Source organism: Saccopteryx bilineata, chromosome 5 (assembly GCF_036850765.1).
Source record: "Saccopteryx bilineata isolate mSacBil1 chromosome 5, mSacBil1_pri_phased_curated, whole genome shotgun sequence".
Lineage (NCBI taxonomy): Eukaryota > Metazoa > Chordata > Mammalia > Chiroptera > Emballonuridae > Saccopteryx > Saccopteryx bilineata.
In genome coordinates, this window is record NC_089494.1 from 232,591,320 (window position 1) to 232,609,810 (window position 18,491).

Sequence of the window (18,491 nt, forward strand, 5' to 3'; positions counted from 1 at the left end):
CTAAATTTCAGACATTAATCTTATCCAGACACACCAAGAATAATGTATAACCAACTATAAGTGCCCACTGTGGTACAGTTAATTTGGCATATAAAGTTAACCACCACATGCATGGAAATCATTGGAAAATGATTTGACTATGTGGTCTGGACTATAGAGAGAACAAAATTGGAGTACTGAGCTCAATAAGATCTAGAGAAGAGTGTAATTGAATCTATAGGATTTGGCATAAAATGTGAGGATCTTTGTTTCATATGTTAGTGTTCATCAGAGAATATCTCTATACAAAAATATGATTGGAAAAGCCAAGACAACAAACTGTAAATAACTATTAAAATAAACTCTTTAAGATAGTATAAAAGACAGTATATGGTATATCAGTGTTAGAAATCAAAAACTTTTATTTATGCAAACAATGGAGAGAAGACATAATAAAAACTCCAGCTAAAATAACAATAAGAAGTTGAAATATTAGAGAGAAACTTAAAAAGAAATATGCTAAGTTTTCTAAAGTAAAACTTTAAAACAAAAAATTTAAAAACTGAGCAAATTGAAAAGTTTATTTTTTTGGTTGTTATAATTTATAAATTATTTCCACCAAATTTTTAATTTTCATTGCCTCACTCTTCATGTCATAGCATCATCATGACTGTTCTTTCCCATTGTTTTGACATCCTGATTGCTGTAGTGACATATTTGCCCTTCTACTAACATTATTATAGAAAAATACTTGGGCTAGACACCACTCAAGGAGTATGAGCTTTTTTGAGAAGGGAAATTGACTTCTTAAAGAAAAATAAACCCCAAAGTATCATAATATTATCAGAATACTAATAATTAAGTCCAATGAAAGTATGTTTCAAAAAAATTTATGAATATGGCTTTAGCCATATCAACTACTTGATGCCCTCAGACACATAAAATCAAACAAAGTTTTAAAGGACATCCATCTACACGAAAATTAAAAGAACCTGGGCCTCAAATTTTTTACTTCTTAGAAGTAGGATATGTATGCTGGCAACCAACAAAAAGGATGTAGGTGCCAATTCATCCTTCAGAAGTGGCTACATAGGATGAAAGGAAAGGAAAATTTTTCCGTGAAGTGAAGCCAAGAGCTTTGGGAAACAGTCCCAGTAATTAGAACTGAATGCCTAAGCAAGTGATATCCACTACACAAGAGTTTGGGTTCTTGATAACATTTGCCCAGTATTTCAAAATCAATTTACAATAGTGACCACTGAGTGTCTGATTATTTTTTCTTAAAACGAGAGTGTGTATTGTGTGTGTATTTTTTTCCTGTACAATCCTTTTATATATGGTATGTGTAGTCTAGATAATTTATTTTTTAGTTCGTAGTTCTATGTACCAAGATGTACTGTATTCAGGCTCCATGAAAACTATAACATCTTAGATTTTAAACCTGATGCCATGATTATATGAGATATATGGTGTTGCTGGAATGGAGATGAATGTGTTTTGCATGTGAGAATGACATGAATAATTGAAACTAACAGGGTAGGATTGAATGCTTTGATCCAATATTATATTATTCTTGCATTCACATCATTGGCATATCCTTAAAGTGGTCATAGAGTACTTCCCTACCTTTTGACTTCTAGCTTAACTATGACTTGCTTTGGCCACTGCCAAAGTGTGCTAGTTCTAAGGTCAGAAATTAAGTGATCTTTTACTTTTCCACTTGCTTTGTTGTACTTCACGCCACTGTCCATGAATGAAACATATCATGGCGTCTTTGTCTGTTCAGATTGTTATCACAAAATATAATTGACTGGGGGACTTATAAACAACAGAAATTTACCTATGAGTTTGTTTCTGTTTTGTTTGTTAGTTTATTTTGCTCATTATATTCCACATATAAGTGAAATTATATGGTATTTGTTTTTCTCTAGAAAAGAAACCTACAAATACAGACAATAGTGTGGAGATTTCAGGACAGAAACAGAGTAGATGGAGGTGAAGAAGGGGGTATAGACAAATGATGGAGGAAGACTGGACTTGGGGTAGTGAACACACAATGCAATAAACAGATGATGTATTGTAGAACTGTGCGCCTGAAACCTGTATGATTTCATTAACCAGTGTCACTCCAATAAATTCAATATAAACTTAAAGAAAAGACAGGTTTAGTCTGTAATCACTGAACACAATCTTAAAGATTCATAAAAATACATGATTTTTGTTTTAAACAATCAAGAGTAAGAGTTGCCGTATATCGCTTATATGACAGCCTTTCATAGAAATGTACAAAATGTCATTAAAACACAGTAATCCTTATTTATTTTTCAAAAGGAATGTAATCTTAAAAAATACTAACTTAAAAAATGGTGTCAGAAAACCCTGGCCGGTTAGCTCAGTGGTAGAGGGTCAGCCTGGCGTGCAGGAGTCCTGGGTTTGATTCCTGGCCAGAGCACACAGGAAAGGCACCCATCTGCTTCTCCACCCCTCCCCCTTTCCTTCCTCTCTCTCTCTCTCTCTCTCTCTCTATCTCTATCTCTATCTCTATCTCTATCTCTATCTCTATCTCTATCTCTATCTCTATCTCTATCTCTCTCTTCCCCTCCCGCAGCCAAGGCTCCATTGGAGCAAAGTTTGCCCGGACACTGAGGATGGCTCTATGGCCTCTGTGTCAGGTGCTAGAATGGCTCTGGTTGCAACAGATGGGCAGAGTATCGCCCCCTGGTGGGCATGCTGGGTCGATCCCGGTCGGGTGCATGCAGGATTCTGTCTGACTGCCTCTCCGTTTCCAACTTCAGAAAAATACAAAAAAAAAAAAAAGTTGTCAGAGAAACTTATGCTAATAATGATAGGGTAAAAAAATGAGCAAGTCACTATCTAAATGAGTTCTTCAGAAGAAGAGTGAAATGGGTAAACTAGCCCATAATATTATACATCCAAGTGTAATTACTCCAGTTATTAAAAGTATGAAATTACCACACAAATAAGCAGATAGATCAACAGAACACAAACCAAAGCCCAGAGATGAATGAAATATATACAAAAATTAAAAGTATAATTAAAACATCTTAAATTAGCAGGATAATTAATTTTGTACATATTTGTTAGACTTATTCAATTTAAAGTTTAATTCAAGTCCAACTTTATTTTTTAATTTTATCTCTGGATACTCTATCCATTGTCTAATCTGGGGTATGAGGTATAGCAGTCCCCTACTATTGTGGTCTTATTGTCTATTTCTTCCTTCATATGTGTTAATATTTGTTTTATATATTTAGATGCTCTGAAGTTGGGTGCATAAGTATTCATGATTGTTAGATCCTCTTGGTAACCCTTTTATCATTACACAGTGACCTTCCTTATCCTTTGTCACAGCTTGAATCAAAGTCAATTTTGTTTGATAGAAATATAGCTACCCCTGCTCTCTTTTTGTTTCTACTTTGCATAGTATATATTTTTTTCCATCTCTCTAATTTGAGCCTACATATTCTTAAAGGTGAAGTGAATCTCATGTAAATGATATATATTATAATACATAGTTGGATATTGTTTTTTTATCCATCTAGCAACCTTATTATTATTTCAGTTGAAAAATTCAATACATTTATGTTTTAGAATAATTATTGTTAGGTTGGCACTTATAAATAACTTCTTATTATTTTCTGTTTTTGTAATTTTCTTACTCCTTTCCACCTCTCTTGCTGCCTTCTGCTGGCTAATCTCATAGCATCTTCTGTACCCCAAGTCAAACAGCTCATGACTCAGTACCCTGGACAGCATGGAAAAGACATTGCTCTTTCACACTGTATCCAGAATGTCAGTGGAATCTTGATGCTCACTCACATGCTCTCATTTCCCTGAGTGAGAAATAATGGGCTAAAATGGGTTGTTGTTTTTTTTTTTTTGGCACTAATTTGTGTTGCCCTAGGGGAGAAATTGTGCAGGGAAAGTCTGTCTGCCTACCACCTGAAGCATGGGCATCAACAATTTATGGTGGTTGATGTGTTCTGAGTCTCTATGGTACTGAAGTTCTAAACAGACTACAAAAAAATCAACACACTTTGGGTTTTCTTTTTTGATTTGTGATTGATTAAACTCCATTTATTTGAATAATATACTTGTACTCATTGAAATTAATTTTCCATGGATCCTTAAAAAAACAAAAGAAAATCAAAGTTTAAACTATGTTATTTTTTATGTAACAGTCTTATTGGTAATTGACCTTAAACATATTTAGATTATCAAAAATAAAAAAGTATTTTTAATCTCGTTTTTGTATTTCGTGTCTGTATAACTATTATTGACTCCATATAGATTGGAATAAGAATGGTAAATATTCTTTATAGGGTCCCATTGTCATTGATTCAGTACATTTATTAGAATTTAGACAATGTTCATTTCTTTTAATGCATTATGCTGCTAGAATATCATGTTAGGTATTATTCAGTGTGTTGAGGGTGATATTCTTTCTTTTACTCACTTTGAAAATAGAAGAAATAAATGATGCTGAGACTATAACACACATTCCCCAATGTGTTTCTTCTGACCAAACAATTAATGAGCTGTCCAGGTTACTCACTGCATGCATAATTATAACATTGACATATGATGTTTAATTCATGAGTAAAATCAGGATATGTCCCCTGGAATACAGTGATACACACACTTTGGCCTTCAAAGTAATCTTTACAAAAGACTCCGAAAATCCTAAGGCTTCTGCACTAATCTTATATGGAATGCACCTATCACATTTGAAAGGGTGTTCTGCTTCAGGGCAAAATATATTTTATCTAATGCCATAAAAGAACTTCAATACAAACACTGGAGTGAAATACTTAAATAAACACAGAACAATAAATGTCATAGATTATGGATATGCTTTAAATGTCTATATATAACATTAAGATGTGACCTTAAATTGTTAAAATCAATTAGTTCACCTCATTTCTACATTTTAGAACAAGACACATCTTGAATATATATTGGGTATGGGATTTTAATTACTTTGCCTCCAAGTCAAATGCTATGATTGTAATTTTTCTATGGTAAATAATGCTATTCTAAGTTATATTTATATATATTTATATTAAATTATCAATATATTTATAATCCTTAAAATATTATATTATGATAGCAGATAAATTTGTCTTTCCATTTATGCATGTATCAGTTAGGATACTTACAGTTATAAATGACAGCACTGAATTTCAAACCAGCTTAAATGAAGTCAATAATTTCTTTGTATTATGACAGAAATTACTACCAAAACTTTTAGACTTATGATGATATTTTTGATGACAGTTAAAGAAGAATAAAAACTAAGATCCTTCTTTAGCATCCATCTTAATTGCTCTAAATACCTCTGCTTCTGTTTAATTTATGTGTCTACCTCTGACCTAATCTTTGTGGATACAGTGATTAGCCAATCTGGCCTGACCTGTGGTGGAGCAGTGGATAAAGCATTGATCCTGAATGCTGAGGTTGCTGGTTCGAAACCCTGGGCTTGCCTGGTCAAGGCACATATGGGAGTTGATGCTTCCCATTCCTCCCCCCATCTTTCTCTCTCTCTCTCTTCTCTCTTTAAAAAAAAAGTCTTAAAAAAGTGATAAGCCAATCTGGGTTTCTGGATTTCAGGTTCATCTTTCTATGCATGAGAGGTCAGAGTTCTATAACAAATGAGTGTGTGGCTCTTTCAAAAAAACAAAAAAAACAAAAAAACAACAATCCAAAAACAATGTGTTATTGCTTAAATGAGATTTAAAAAATATAATGTGCAGAGTGCTGGTATTTATATAAATTTACAGCTTGATGAAACATAGCTTTTATTACTACTGCTTCTTAACATGCTTCATTATGTTAAAAGGCTTCCTTGACTTTTTCAACAAAACATCTCGAGTTAACATATTGCATTATGGTTGAGAGAGACTTAATCAAAACCATTTTTATTCTTAGTCACAAAGCTAAGCTTCTTGAATGATAGCAATGGACAAGCTTTAGATGAAAAAGAAGCAAAAGCAGTACTTGACTGTATAAATAAAAGATTAACATGAAATATCAAAAGAAAAGATTGCTGAACAAAATTAACCATTCAGGGAGATTAATTTACATTGTACAAGTGTTTTTTCTTTTAAACTCTTTGTGTTATATCATGGAAATTTTCTTTAAAAAAAATAAAAAAGTTGTGTATACTTCACTTTATTGTTGTAGAGTTTTTAAAAAAATAGATATGGTTGTTTACTCAAACTCTCATCCAGAGAATGATAGACTGTTACAGACCCTAGGACCCTTTTGAACAATTTTAACAAAATCAAAATTATATATACATTATGTTTTGTTAATGTGAATTGTATTTACAGTCAATGGTTAATTTAAAAGATGTTACCTTAAATTATATTTGAAAAGCTAAACACAAATATAAAATAATCTTTTTAAAACAATCTTCTAATTGCAAAATAATAGCTATGACTTTCTCAATATGCTATATGATTTTCTTTTTGCCTGCTTACTGAGCATAATATTTGACTATAATAATAAAGTGCATTATAAAGATGATTTCCATAATTAGATGCAATGTGGCTAGTTTGGAAACCAGTCATAGATACAGCAATAATCACAGAGTCCAGAGCACTTAATTTAACATTAAAATATTCTAAGTCTTCACATTTAATCTAAACTGAATTTATATGGTTAGAGTATACACATGGCATTTCATTCATTAAACTTTTCATTAACTTTAATTTTTAAATATTTCCCCTGTCTTATGCCAAGAGGTCTCTGTCCAGACTTCTTCTGTAAGCCAATATTCATACCACAGCCATGATTTATAATGGACATGTTCTAACTAAACTATTGTAACTGCATTGCACTTGACAGTGTCAATGTGATTAGAGCTGACAAGGGCTAGTGTACATGCTGTGTCTCCTGATGGAAATTCCTATATACTGCCAGTGTAGCATAACCTTCCGCTTAAGTATAGATCTGTGGGAAAATAGACATAAATATAAAATAAAATGAGATAAGGAAAATGGAATAAAAGTTGAAATAGAAAAGAAACAGGAACAAAAAAATCTTTAATGACTTAAGACAGGAAACACCAAGCATATGATTTACAGAGTTCAAAGTCTGACTGTAGCTATAAAACCACATGGATTGCATAAATTATATTAATTACAGGTTACATTAGTCTAACTTAGATTACAAGTAAATGGAAGGTATATGTTTGAGCAGACTTACACAATGTCAATATTTATGCTATAAAAGCATTTCCTGGCCCTGGTTGGTTGGCTCAGTGGTAGAGAGTGGCCCTGCATGTGGAAGTTCCAGGTTCAAATCCCAGTCATGGCACACAGGAGAAGCATCTGTCTGCTTCTCCACCTTTTTCCCTTTTCTTCCTCTCAATCTCTCTCTTCCCCTTCTGCAGCCAAGGCTCAATTAGAGCAAAGTTAGCCAGGGCACTGGGATGGCTCCATGGCCTCTGCCTCAGGTGCTAAAATGGCTCCAGGTCACATCTGAGCAACTGCCCAGATGGGAAGAGCATCGCCCCCTAGTGGACATGTAGGGTGAATCCTGGTCAGGCACATGCAGGAGTCTGTCTTCCTGCTTCTCACTTCAGGAAATAAAAAAATAAAAAAATAAAAATGTAGCAGCATTTCCTTAAAGAAGAATACAAAAATGAAATAATTTTAAACTCTTTAAAATGTGCCTTTACTTATGGCTTAAATAATGCTCTCAGACATAACTCTTAATTCTGTGTGTGTGTGTGTGTGTGTGTGTGTGTGTGTGTGACAGAGAGAGATAGACAGAGAGAGGGACAGATAGGGACAGACAGACAGGAAGGGAGAGAGATGAGAAGCATCAATTCTTCATTGAGACACTTTAGTTGTTTCTTGATGCTTTCTCATATGTGCCTTGATTAGGGACACGGTGAGTGACCCTTTTCTCAAGCCAGCAACCTTGGGCTCATGCAAGCGACCATAGGGTCATGTCTATGATCCCATTGCTCAAGCCAGCAACCCCTCACTTAAGCTGGTGAGCCCACGCTCAAGCTGGAGACCTCAGGGTTTCAAACCTGGGTCCTCTGCATCCTAGTCCAGTGCTCTATCCATAGTGCCACCACCTGGTCAGGCATAAATCTCAATTCTAAGTTCTGAAAGAGCTTTAATATTAAATGCAATATCAAAAGACCCTTTATCAAGGCAATCAAAGTTTTATATCAAAGTCTTTATATCATAAATATTTTGTAATTTGATAAAATTTTATTATATATCATTTAATATAACTGTCTGATAGAGAGAGGGAGGATGATCATGAGAAGGATATCATATACTTATGATAAAAGCTAAGTTTCCTATTTTACAAATGTTCTAAGAAAATTCTGTACAGATTTTGTTTCATTCTTTTTCTTCAGATCTCCCCAGAGTTTCCTAAAATACCACTAGCCCTGTATTTTCCTAAAATATTGAAATTTTTGTTTTAATATTCTAAGAAGTTTGGAACATACTACAATAATAAAATAATATTTCTTAGAACATGTCACTGAATAATAGAGATATAATTTAAAAATAAAATGGCTTCAGGCTTTAATGTTGGTATTAAAGAAAATTCCAGATATTTACAGCACAAGACTTACGAAGGTAATAATTAAATAATGCATCCAGTCTTGCATTACATAAAATGTTTTCATTCTTCTACTATTATCATAATATTTCTGACAGCATAATGTAATAAATAGGTTATAAAAGTTGGCATCAGAAAGATCTGTTAGTATCTCACTACTGCTATTTGTTGAATTCATGAACTTTGGTCAAGTTACTTATGCTATTTGGAATCTTTCTCTTCAAATACAAATCATAGTTAATAAAAACTAGGCTATATGGAAGATTAAATGTGAAGGGGATAGTATGTAAAAATGTGTTTATTTCCATCTCTTTTTTTTCTTCAGTGAAAGATGGAGTCCTTGTAAATCTTTTTTTTTTTTTTTTACAGAGACAGAGCGAGAGTCAGAGAGAGGGATAGGTAGGGACAGACAGACAAGAACGGAGAGAGATGAGAAGCATCAATCATTAGTTTTTCGTTGCAATACCTTAGTTGTTCAAGGATTGCTTTCTCATATGTGCCTTGACCATGAAGCTACAGCAGACCGAGTAAACCCTTGCTCAAGCCAGAGAACTTGGGTCCAAGCTGGTGAGCTTTGCTCAAACCAGATGAGCCCACGCTCAAGCTGGCAACCTCGGGGTCTCGAACCTGGGTTGTCTGCATCCCAGTCTGACACTTTATCCTCTGTGCCACTGCCTGGTCAGGCAAGGCCTTGTAAATCTATAAAAAGATATACCGTTTTACTTTATGTGGCATATAGCACAGTCTTTAGAATTATATTTGTGCCATGTCTTCCATCTTATTATTGGGCAAGGAAACATAATCAAATCTGATGTGCGGTGTAAGATAATGAAAAGCATCTGCCTTGAAAAACCAAGGGAAATATTAGGAATAATAAGTCAAAATATTTATATGAATAAATAAAAAATACCTCCTACCCATCATTGGAAGACTTAAGTCATAGGATTCACCTGCAGAACTTGTTATATATGAAGATTTGGACCTCACCCAAGTCTCTTAACTGCATATGGAAGGAATAAGTAGCTGAAAGTGCTTACTGATCAACTCTAAAGCAGGAGGACCATAGAGGTGTGGGAGGTGGGGCAGAGTCTCTAAGACATATGCATTAAAAAAAAAGCTGTAGTGCCTAGTTATACTTATTCTGTTGTTTCTGACTCCTGGTATGGTACTGAAATGGTTAAAATTTAATTTGGAACAAAGGTTATCAAACATTGGTATGCAAACTAATCATTTGAGGGAGCTTATAACACCTGAAACTACTCCCAAATTGCTGAATAAAAGCCCAAGATATATACCTGAAACCTATATAATTTTATTAATCAATGGCATCCCAATAAATTCAATAACAATTTTTCTAAAAGCACAATACATTTATTTTTAAAAACATTGAGTGAACACCTAATATTTTTTGAGGTTCTGAAATAAATTTGATACAAGTATATATACTGGTGTACATGGAACATTCTCAAGAATTGACCATATGTTGGGCCATAAAAATAATATCAGCAAATTCAGAAAAATTAAAATTGTACCAAGCATATTTTCTGATCACAAAGCCTTGAAACTAGAATTCAACTGCAAAAAAGAGGAAAAAAATCCCACAAAAATGTGGAAACTAAACAACATACTTTAAAGAAATGAATGAGTCAAAGAAGAAATAAGCACAGAGATCACAAGATATATACAGACAAATGAAAATGACAATACGACATCAGAATCTCTGGGATGCAGCAAAAGCAGTGATAAGAGGGAAGTTCATATCACTTCAGGCATATATGAACAAACAAGAGAAAGCCCAAGTGAACCATTTAACTTCACACCTTAAGGAACTAGAAAAAGAAGAACAAAAACAACCCAAAACCAGCCTGAGAAAGGAGATAATAAAAATCAGAGCAGAAATAAATGAAATAGAGAACAGAAAAACTATAGAAAAAATTAATAGAACAAGGAGCTGGTTTTTTGAAAAGATCAACAAAATTGACAAACCCCTGGCAAGACTTACAAAGGAAAAAAGAGAAAGAACTCATATAAACAAAATCCAAAATGAATGAGGAGAAATCACCACGGACATCGTAGATATACAAAGAATTGTTGTAGATTACTATGGAAAACTTTATGCCACTAAATTCAACAACCTAGAAGAAATGGATAAATTTCTAGAACAATATAACCTTCCTAGACTGAGTCATGAAGAAGCAGAAAGCCTAAACAGGCCTATTAGTAGAGAAGAAATAAAAAAAAAAACATTAAAAACCTCCCCCAAAATAAAAGTCCAGGCCCAGATGGCTATACTAGTGAATTCTATCAAACATTCAAAGAAGACTTGGTCCCTATTCTACTGAAGGTCTTCTAAAAAATTGAAGAAGAAGCAATACTTCCAAACACATTTTATGAGGCCAACATAACCCTCATACCAAAACCTGGCAAGGACAGCACAAAAAAAGAAAACTACAGACCAATATCTCTAATGAATGCAGATGCTAAAATACTAAACAAAATACTGGCAAATCGAATACAACAACATATTAAAAAAATAATACATCATGATCAAGTGGGATTCATCCCAGAATCTCAAGGATGGTTCAACATACGTAAAACGGTTAACGTAATACACCACATCAACAAAACAAAGAACGAAAACCACATGATCTTATCAATAGATGCAGAAAAGGCATTCAATAAAATACAACACAACTTTATGTTTAAGACACTCAACAAAATGGGTGTCTTAAATCCATTTTGAATAGAAGGAAAATATCTCAACATGATAAAGGCCATATATGATAAACCATCAGCCAACATCATATTAAATGGCATAAAACTGAGGACTTTCCACCTTAAATCAGGAACAAGACAGGGTTGTCCACTCTCTCCGCTCTTATTTAACGTGGAGCTAGAAGTTCTGGCCAGAGCATTCAGACTAGAGAAAGAAATAAAAGGCATCCATATTGGAAAAGAAGAAGTAAAGGTATCACTTTTTGCAGATGATATGATCCTATACATCGAAAACCTGAAAGACTCCACAAAAAGATTACTAGAAACAATAAACCAATACAGTAAGGTCTCAGGATACAAAATTAACATACAAAAGTCCATAGCCTTTCTCTATGCCAACGATGAAATATTAGAAAACATATTCAAAAAAATAATCCCCTTCACGATTGCAACAAAAAAAATAAAATACCTAGGAATAAATATAACAAAGAATGTAAAGGACCTATATAACGAAAACTACAAAACATTGTTAAGGGAAATCGAAAAAGATACAATGAGATGGAAAAATAATCCTTATTCGTGGGTAGGAAGAATAAATAATAATATAATCAAAGTGGCCATATTACCCAAAGCAATATATAAATTTAATGCAATTCCCATCAAAATTCCTATGACATTCTTTAAAGAAATGAAACAAAAAATCATCAGATTTATATGGAACTATAAAAAACCCCGATTAGCCAAAGCAATCCTAAGGAAAAAGAATGAAGCTGGGGGTATTACAATACCTGACTTCAAACTATATATATTATAGAGCCACAACAGTCAAAATAGCATGGTGTTGGCAGAAAAAAAGACACTCAGACCAATGGAATAGATAGAAAATCCAGAAATAAAACCACATATATATGGTCAAATAATTTTTGATAAAGGGGCCAACAACACACAATGGAGAAAAGAAAGCCTCTTCAACAAATGGTGCTGGGAAAACTGGAAAGCCACATGCAAAAGAATGAAACTCGACTACAGCTTGTCCCCTTGTATGAAAATTAATTCAAAATGGATCGAAGACCTAAATATAAAACCTGAAACAATAAAGTACATAGAAGAAGACATAGGTACTCAACTCATGGACCTGGGTTTTAAAGAGCATTTTATGAATTTGACTCCAAAGGCAAGAGAAGTGAAGGCAAAAATAAATGAATGGGACTACATCAGACTAAAAAGTTTTTGCTCAGCAAGAGAAACTGACAACAAAATAAACAGACAGCCAACTAAATGGGAAATGATATTTTCAAACAACAGCTCAGATAAGGGCCTAATATCCAAAATTTACAAAGAACTTATAAAACTCAACAACAAACAAACAATCCAATAAAAAATGGGAAGAGGACATGAACAGACCCTTCTCCTAGGAAGAAATACAAATGGCCAACAGATATATGAAGAGATGCTCATCTTCTTTAGGTATTAGAGAAATGAAAATCAAAACTACAATGCGATACCACCTCACACCTGTTAGATTAGCTATTATCAACAAGACAGGAAATAGCAAATGCTGGAGAGGCTGTGGAGAAAAAGGAACCCTCATTCACTGTTGGTGGGACTGTAAAGTAGTGCAACCATTATGGAAGAAAGTATGGTGGTTCCTCAAAAAACTGAAAATAGAACTACCTTATGACCCAGCAATCCCTCTACTGGGTATATACCTCAAAAACTCAGGAACATTGATACGTAAAGACACATGTAGCCCCATGTTCATTGCAGCATTGTTTACAGTGGCCAAGACATGGAAACAACCAAAAAGCCCTTTAATAGAAGACTGGATAAAGAAGATGTGGCACATATACACTATGGAATACTACTCAGCCATAAGAAATGATGATGACATCGGATCATTTACAACAAAATGGTGGGATCTTGATAACATTATACGGAGTGAAATTAGTAAATCAGAAAAAAACAAGAACTACATGATTCCATACATTGGTGGGACATAAAAACGAGACTAAGAGACATGGACAAGAGTGTGGTGGTTACCGGGGTTGGGGGGGAGGGGGGGCAAGGGAGGGAAGGAGGAGAGGGGGAGGAGGAGGGGGAGGGACACAAAGAAAACTAGATAAAAGGTGATGGAGGACAATCTGACTTTGGGTGATGGTTATGCAACATAAGTGACTGACAAGATAATCTGGATATGTTTTCTTTGAATATATGTACCCTGATTTATTGATGTCACCCCATTAACATTAATAAAAGTTTATTAAAAAAATTATATTTAATAATGTGGCACTCAAATGAATAAAAACTGGTAGTACCTTTGCTGTTTCAGTAAAATGGTTTCCACCTTTAAGTAATTATTGTGTATCTCTTTTTTTGTTAAAAAGTATGTAAAATAGGTAAAAAGACACCAGCTTTTGTTAGTGCAACCTCAAATTAGGGCACAGAAACAAGTGGCAACCTGCTTACCCCTCCTGGCGAGTGATATAAGTAGTTTGAAATCTACACAATTGCACTGACTGCTGGTATTCAGGGAGATTAAAAACAACTGTTTCAGTATTTTTATTTTTTATTTTTTTGCATTTTTCTGAAGCTGGAAACAGGGAGAGACAGTCAGACTCCCGCACGTGCCCGACCGGGATCCACCCGGCAAGCCCACCGTGGGGCGACGCTCTGCCCACCAGGGGGCGATGCTCTGCCCATCCTGGGCGTCGCCATGTTGCGACCAGAGCCACTCTAGTGCCTGGGGCAGAGGCCAAGGAGCCATCCCCAGTGCCCGGGCCATCTTTGCTCCAATGGAGCCTTGGCTGCGGGAGGGGAAGAGAGAGACAGAGAGGAAGGTGTGGCGGAGGGGTGGAGAAGCAAATGGGCGCTTCTCCTGTGTGCCCTGGCCGGGAATTGAACCCGGGTCCTCCGCACGCTAGGCGGACGCTCTACCACTGAGCCAACCGGCCAGGGCCTGTTTCAGTATTGAGGAGAGACTTAGGAATTCTGTGATGTGTGTGTCTCTGTGTGTGTGTGTGCACTCACATGTGATTATAATGTAATATTTATATATTTGTAATTTTGTGAGGAACACCTGAGGCCCTACTATATGATAGTTTCACTTAACTAATGAGTAAACCTGAGCAACATCAGTGTTTCAGTATAGCTTTGCTTATTTCAACTATTCATTCTATATTTAATACCCTGGGTTAGAAGAAAAACATAATAAATAATACTAAGTATTTTTAAGAATTACTTAGAAAAGCAAGGTAGCCTTTTTTGCAAGATATGAAAATTAAACTATGAAATCAAAGCTTCTTAAATAGAATATAGATTCAAATAGAACTACCCGCTGGCGCTAGCTGCAGATTCAAAACTGATGAATAATATTCTCGCTTTCACACCCCCACACCCCCTCCATGAACTGAACTGGGGTCTCAAAGGACTTTGGAGGAGTGGCCCCGCCATTCCCTGTGGCCTTGGCCTCTGGCGTGGGAAGGCGAGGTTGAGGCCAGCTGAGCTGTCCTCTGCTCCCACCGCGACGCGGCCCGCGCAGCCCCGCCTCTGGCCCCTAGTCCCAGGCAGCCCTCCAGCCCAGGAAAACCTCCCGGGGCTGTTGGTCGACAGTCCAACATTTTTGCCCAGTTCCGTCGGAACTCTGCGGCAGGGGCCTTGTCTCACTTTGGTCCTCGATGCCGCCAAGACCCCGGGTTTTCAACACTGGAATCCCGCTTCTGGCCCCAAAGGGACCTGACTCCTGAGGATCCAGCTCTATTAGGCTCTTTGCACTAATTGCCAGAATGTCTGTTAATGCCTGCAATTGCCCAAACGGCAAGCTAAGTGGGCTAGAGGAGGAAAACAGAGTTTGACGAAAGCAGAGAAATAGCTAGAAATTGTAGTTTTGTGTTCAGGGAGTCACCTCTTTACTGACGCAGTTCAGGCCTACATTCCCCCTGTTCTCCTGACACACACCCTGGTTGAAGAATAAAAGTTATTGGAATGAATGAATGAGATTTTACTTGACTTGATGTCCTCAGCTTTTCCACTAACTAGTGATATGGCCTTAAAAGTTACTTCTTTTACGGGATTCAGGCAATGGTTTTCAAAGTGTGTGGGGCGAGGGGAGAGGGGTAGACAGTGTCACCTCTAAGGGATGTTTGAAAATGCCCCATGACAGAATTGTTCCTGTAATTCAGTAATAGGAGGGGAAAAAAAAAAAGAAATAGAATATAGATGGTTTTGATAAATTTAGTTGTGACTCACTCTACATGCTCTATCTAGAAATTGATAGACACTATTTCATAAAGTGACAGTTAAAAAGATAATATGTGGTATGAAAAAGGGAACAGGAAATATGTGATTCTGGGTGTAAACATAATTTAGGAAGAAGCCAGAAGCCTGTCAAAAAAATGTTTCCATGTAACCACAGGTGATGAAGGTACCAGCACATCATTTGAAGCAACCAATTTTGTGAGCAAAGATTAGTTCAAGAATTAAAGAAGCATTTTGATTTGCATAATGTGAAGTTAATAGGATAGGATGCATCAGTTGAATACATAACTGAGGAAGTGTTTCCAACCAAAAAATACAAAGGGATGAGCCCTAGGCCGAATACATTTCAGTTAAGATCAAACCATTCAATAATGGAAGAAAATCTGTTTCTAAATATACATTTGTGTTGCTTGTAGTAAGAACACACAGGATACAACAGCAATTACAATTATTTACTGTTACTGTTTTAGCTTTTTCAATCAGTTTAAGTTCCTAATTGAGATCACTCTTATAATGATACATTTATTATAGAATACAGTGTATTTTATTAGAAAAATAAATGTTCATTGCAATATGAACTAAATCAGTTAATCTTAGTACTTTCTACCCTGCTGTTTTGAACTTAATGAAAATGTTCATAAAATAATATAATATTTTATTAAAGGGTTTATATATTTTTGTATTTTTTTCATAAATTTGGAGATCTATAAAAGGCTTATAAACAGTTGCTCACAAAGGTTCAATTTTAATGTCTCTCTTTTAGCAAACTTGATATGCAAATATTGTCAGTTCATTTTTTTTAAGATATGAAAAACTAGCAGACTTTTACCTTAAACAGTATGTCATTTTATGTGACAGTTTACACATAGATAAAGGTGACTTCCAGAAGGATGCAGGAAGCTTTGGGTTCCGTTGTTGCATTATACATGAGATTCTTCATTAACTTTTGCTACTAAAGAATTTCGCCAGTTTAATGATTATTTGAGTTCTGTAGTTAATTTTTCTCTGAAACATGAAGGTGTATATACCTAGTCTTGCTCTGCGGAGTGTGTTTCAACCTCTAGATGGTGTATGCCAATGTCGGCTACCCTGTAACAGGGATCCCCAAACTTTTTACACAGGGGGCCAGTTCACTGTCCCTCAGACCGTTGGAGGGCCAGACAATAAAAAAAAAAAACTATGAACAAATCCCTATGCACACTGCACATATCTTATTTTAAAGTAAAAAAACAAAATGGGAACAAATATAATATTTAAAATAAAGAACAAGTAAATTTAAATCAACAAACTGACCAGTATTTCAATGGGAACTATGGGTCTGCTTTTGGCTAATGAGATGGTCAATGTCTGGTTCCATATTTGTCACTGCTAGCCGTAACAAGTGATATGACGCAATGAAAGAGGTGCCCCTTCCGGAAGTGCGGCCGAAGTGCGGCGGGGGCCAGATAAATGGCCTCAGGGGGCCACATGCGGCCTGCGGGCAGTTTGGGGACCCCTGCTGTAACAGATATCCCCGGAAACCTCAGTGATTAGAGAAAGCACAAACTCATTTTAAGTTCAGTGTGGTGTCAGGTGTTTCTCAACCAAAGCCAACTCCCATGTAGAAACTTAACTATTGAAGCCACTCTCATCTAGTAACTCTTTATTTGGGAGGTAAAGCCTTCCCCGTTACTGTTCCAGCAAGGGTAGAGTGACAGAATAAAACTCTCTAATGATTTATTTTCTGTCTTAGTTTAGAAATGACACATTTCTTCCATTCATATTTTAATGACCAGAAATGCTCACATGACTCTACCTAATTAAAAAAAAAAGTTAAACATTCAGTCTCTTTTGTGCAGACAAAGAAAAATAGATATAATGATGAGCGCTAGTAATCTCTAATTCAAAAAGTTAATCCAAATTTACAACATTTTTGTTTACTATAGTAAAAGTTGTCAAATGCTAGGGCAATGACATTAAAAATCACATAAAACTGTTATTTGTAAAACCATTTAGTTTATTGACCAGAATGAATCTAATAGTTTTGCAAAAAAAAAAAAAAAAAGAGGGGAAATATCCTATTTAAAGAAAATAGTGGATAGTACGATTGACTTCTAAATACATAAAAACTTCCCACACAACCTCCAAATCAATAAAACCGACTATGACTTATACACAGAACATAATGAAGAGATGCAACTTGCTTAAAACTCCAGTTTATATGTTTAAGGAACAAAACATCTAAAAATCATTAGAGCCTACTTTGTAGCCCTTTTCTGGGTACATAAAGCAACAAAGTCCTTATCATCCTTGAAAGAGACAGTCTGACTCTGAGCTACAAGAACTGAAACATGTCAAATGCTTGTTGATCCAGAACAATGGCTGTTAGGGGACCAAAAGGAAAGGACTGAAACAGGTGTGGAGTCAGAAGTAAGGAGCAGAGAAGCCTAATTGCGGGGATGATAGAGGCAACATGAACACACCGTTATTGGAAGCTTGGTGGTAAAGGGAGAGAGAAAAAAAAATGAAAAATACAGAACCTCCAGAAACAAAAGAATATTAAAATATCAGAAGATTCTTTACACTTCCCCAACCCCTAACACAAAAAGGAAAAGGCAGTAAACAAAGTTCCATGTGCTATCAGAATATTATAAGCTTGAAATAAGAATCTTAGTAAGCCATTCAAACCACTGAACCTCACCTACATATAATTAACTATACTTAATGTTTGATAAAAATTAAAGTTACTTAAAAATATACAGAAAAATTTACATAGCATCCACTTCAAATTTACTAAAATAAGAAAGCAGAAAATAGTAGTTAAAACCTTTCAGCAGATGAAAAAAATATGCCAGCAAAAACTATGAAACAGAGAAAAGTTATAATAAAACACTCTGATATAAATTAAATAACATTAAACAAGCAAAAGTAAAAACAAAATACTATGAATC

The 18,491-nt window shown here is 35.3% G+C and overlaps 1 protein-coding gene and 1 non-coding gene across 2 annotated transcripts in view; both read right to left on the minus strand.

Moving 5' to 3' along the window:
• Window positions 1-18,491, minus strand: part of LOC136306661 (ubiquitin-ribosomal protein eS31 fusion protein-like) — a 34,147-nt gene that overhangs the window by 8,352 nt on the left and 7,304 nt on the right. Inside the window, exon 3 of the mRNA XM_066233096.1 lies at window positions 14,894-15,103. Within this exon, the coding sequence (XP_066089193.1) occupies window positions 14,894-15,103 (210 nt within the window). The remainder of the gene's footprint in view (window positions 1-14,893; window positions 15,104-18,491) is intronic.
• TRNAA-AGC (transfer RNA alanine (anticodon AGC)) lies at window positions 14,188-14,263 on the minus strand. The gene has a single exon. It is a non-coding gene; the product is annotated as a tRNA-Ala (tRNA).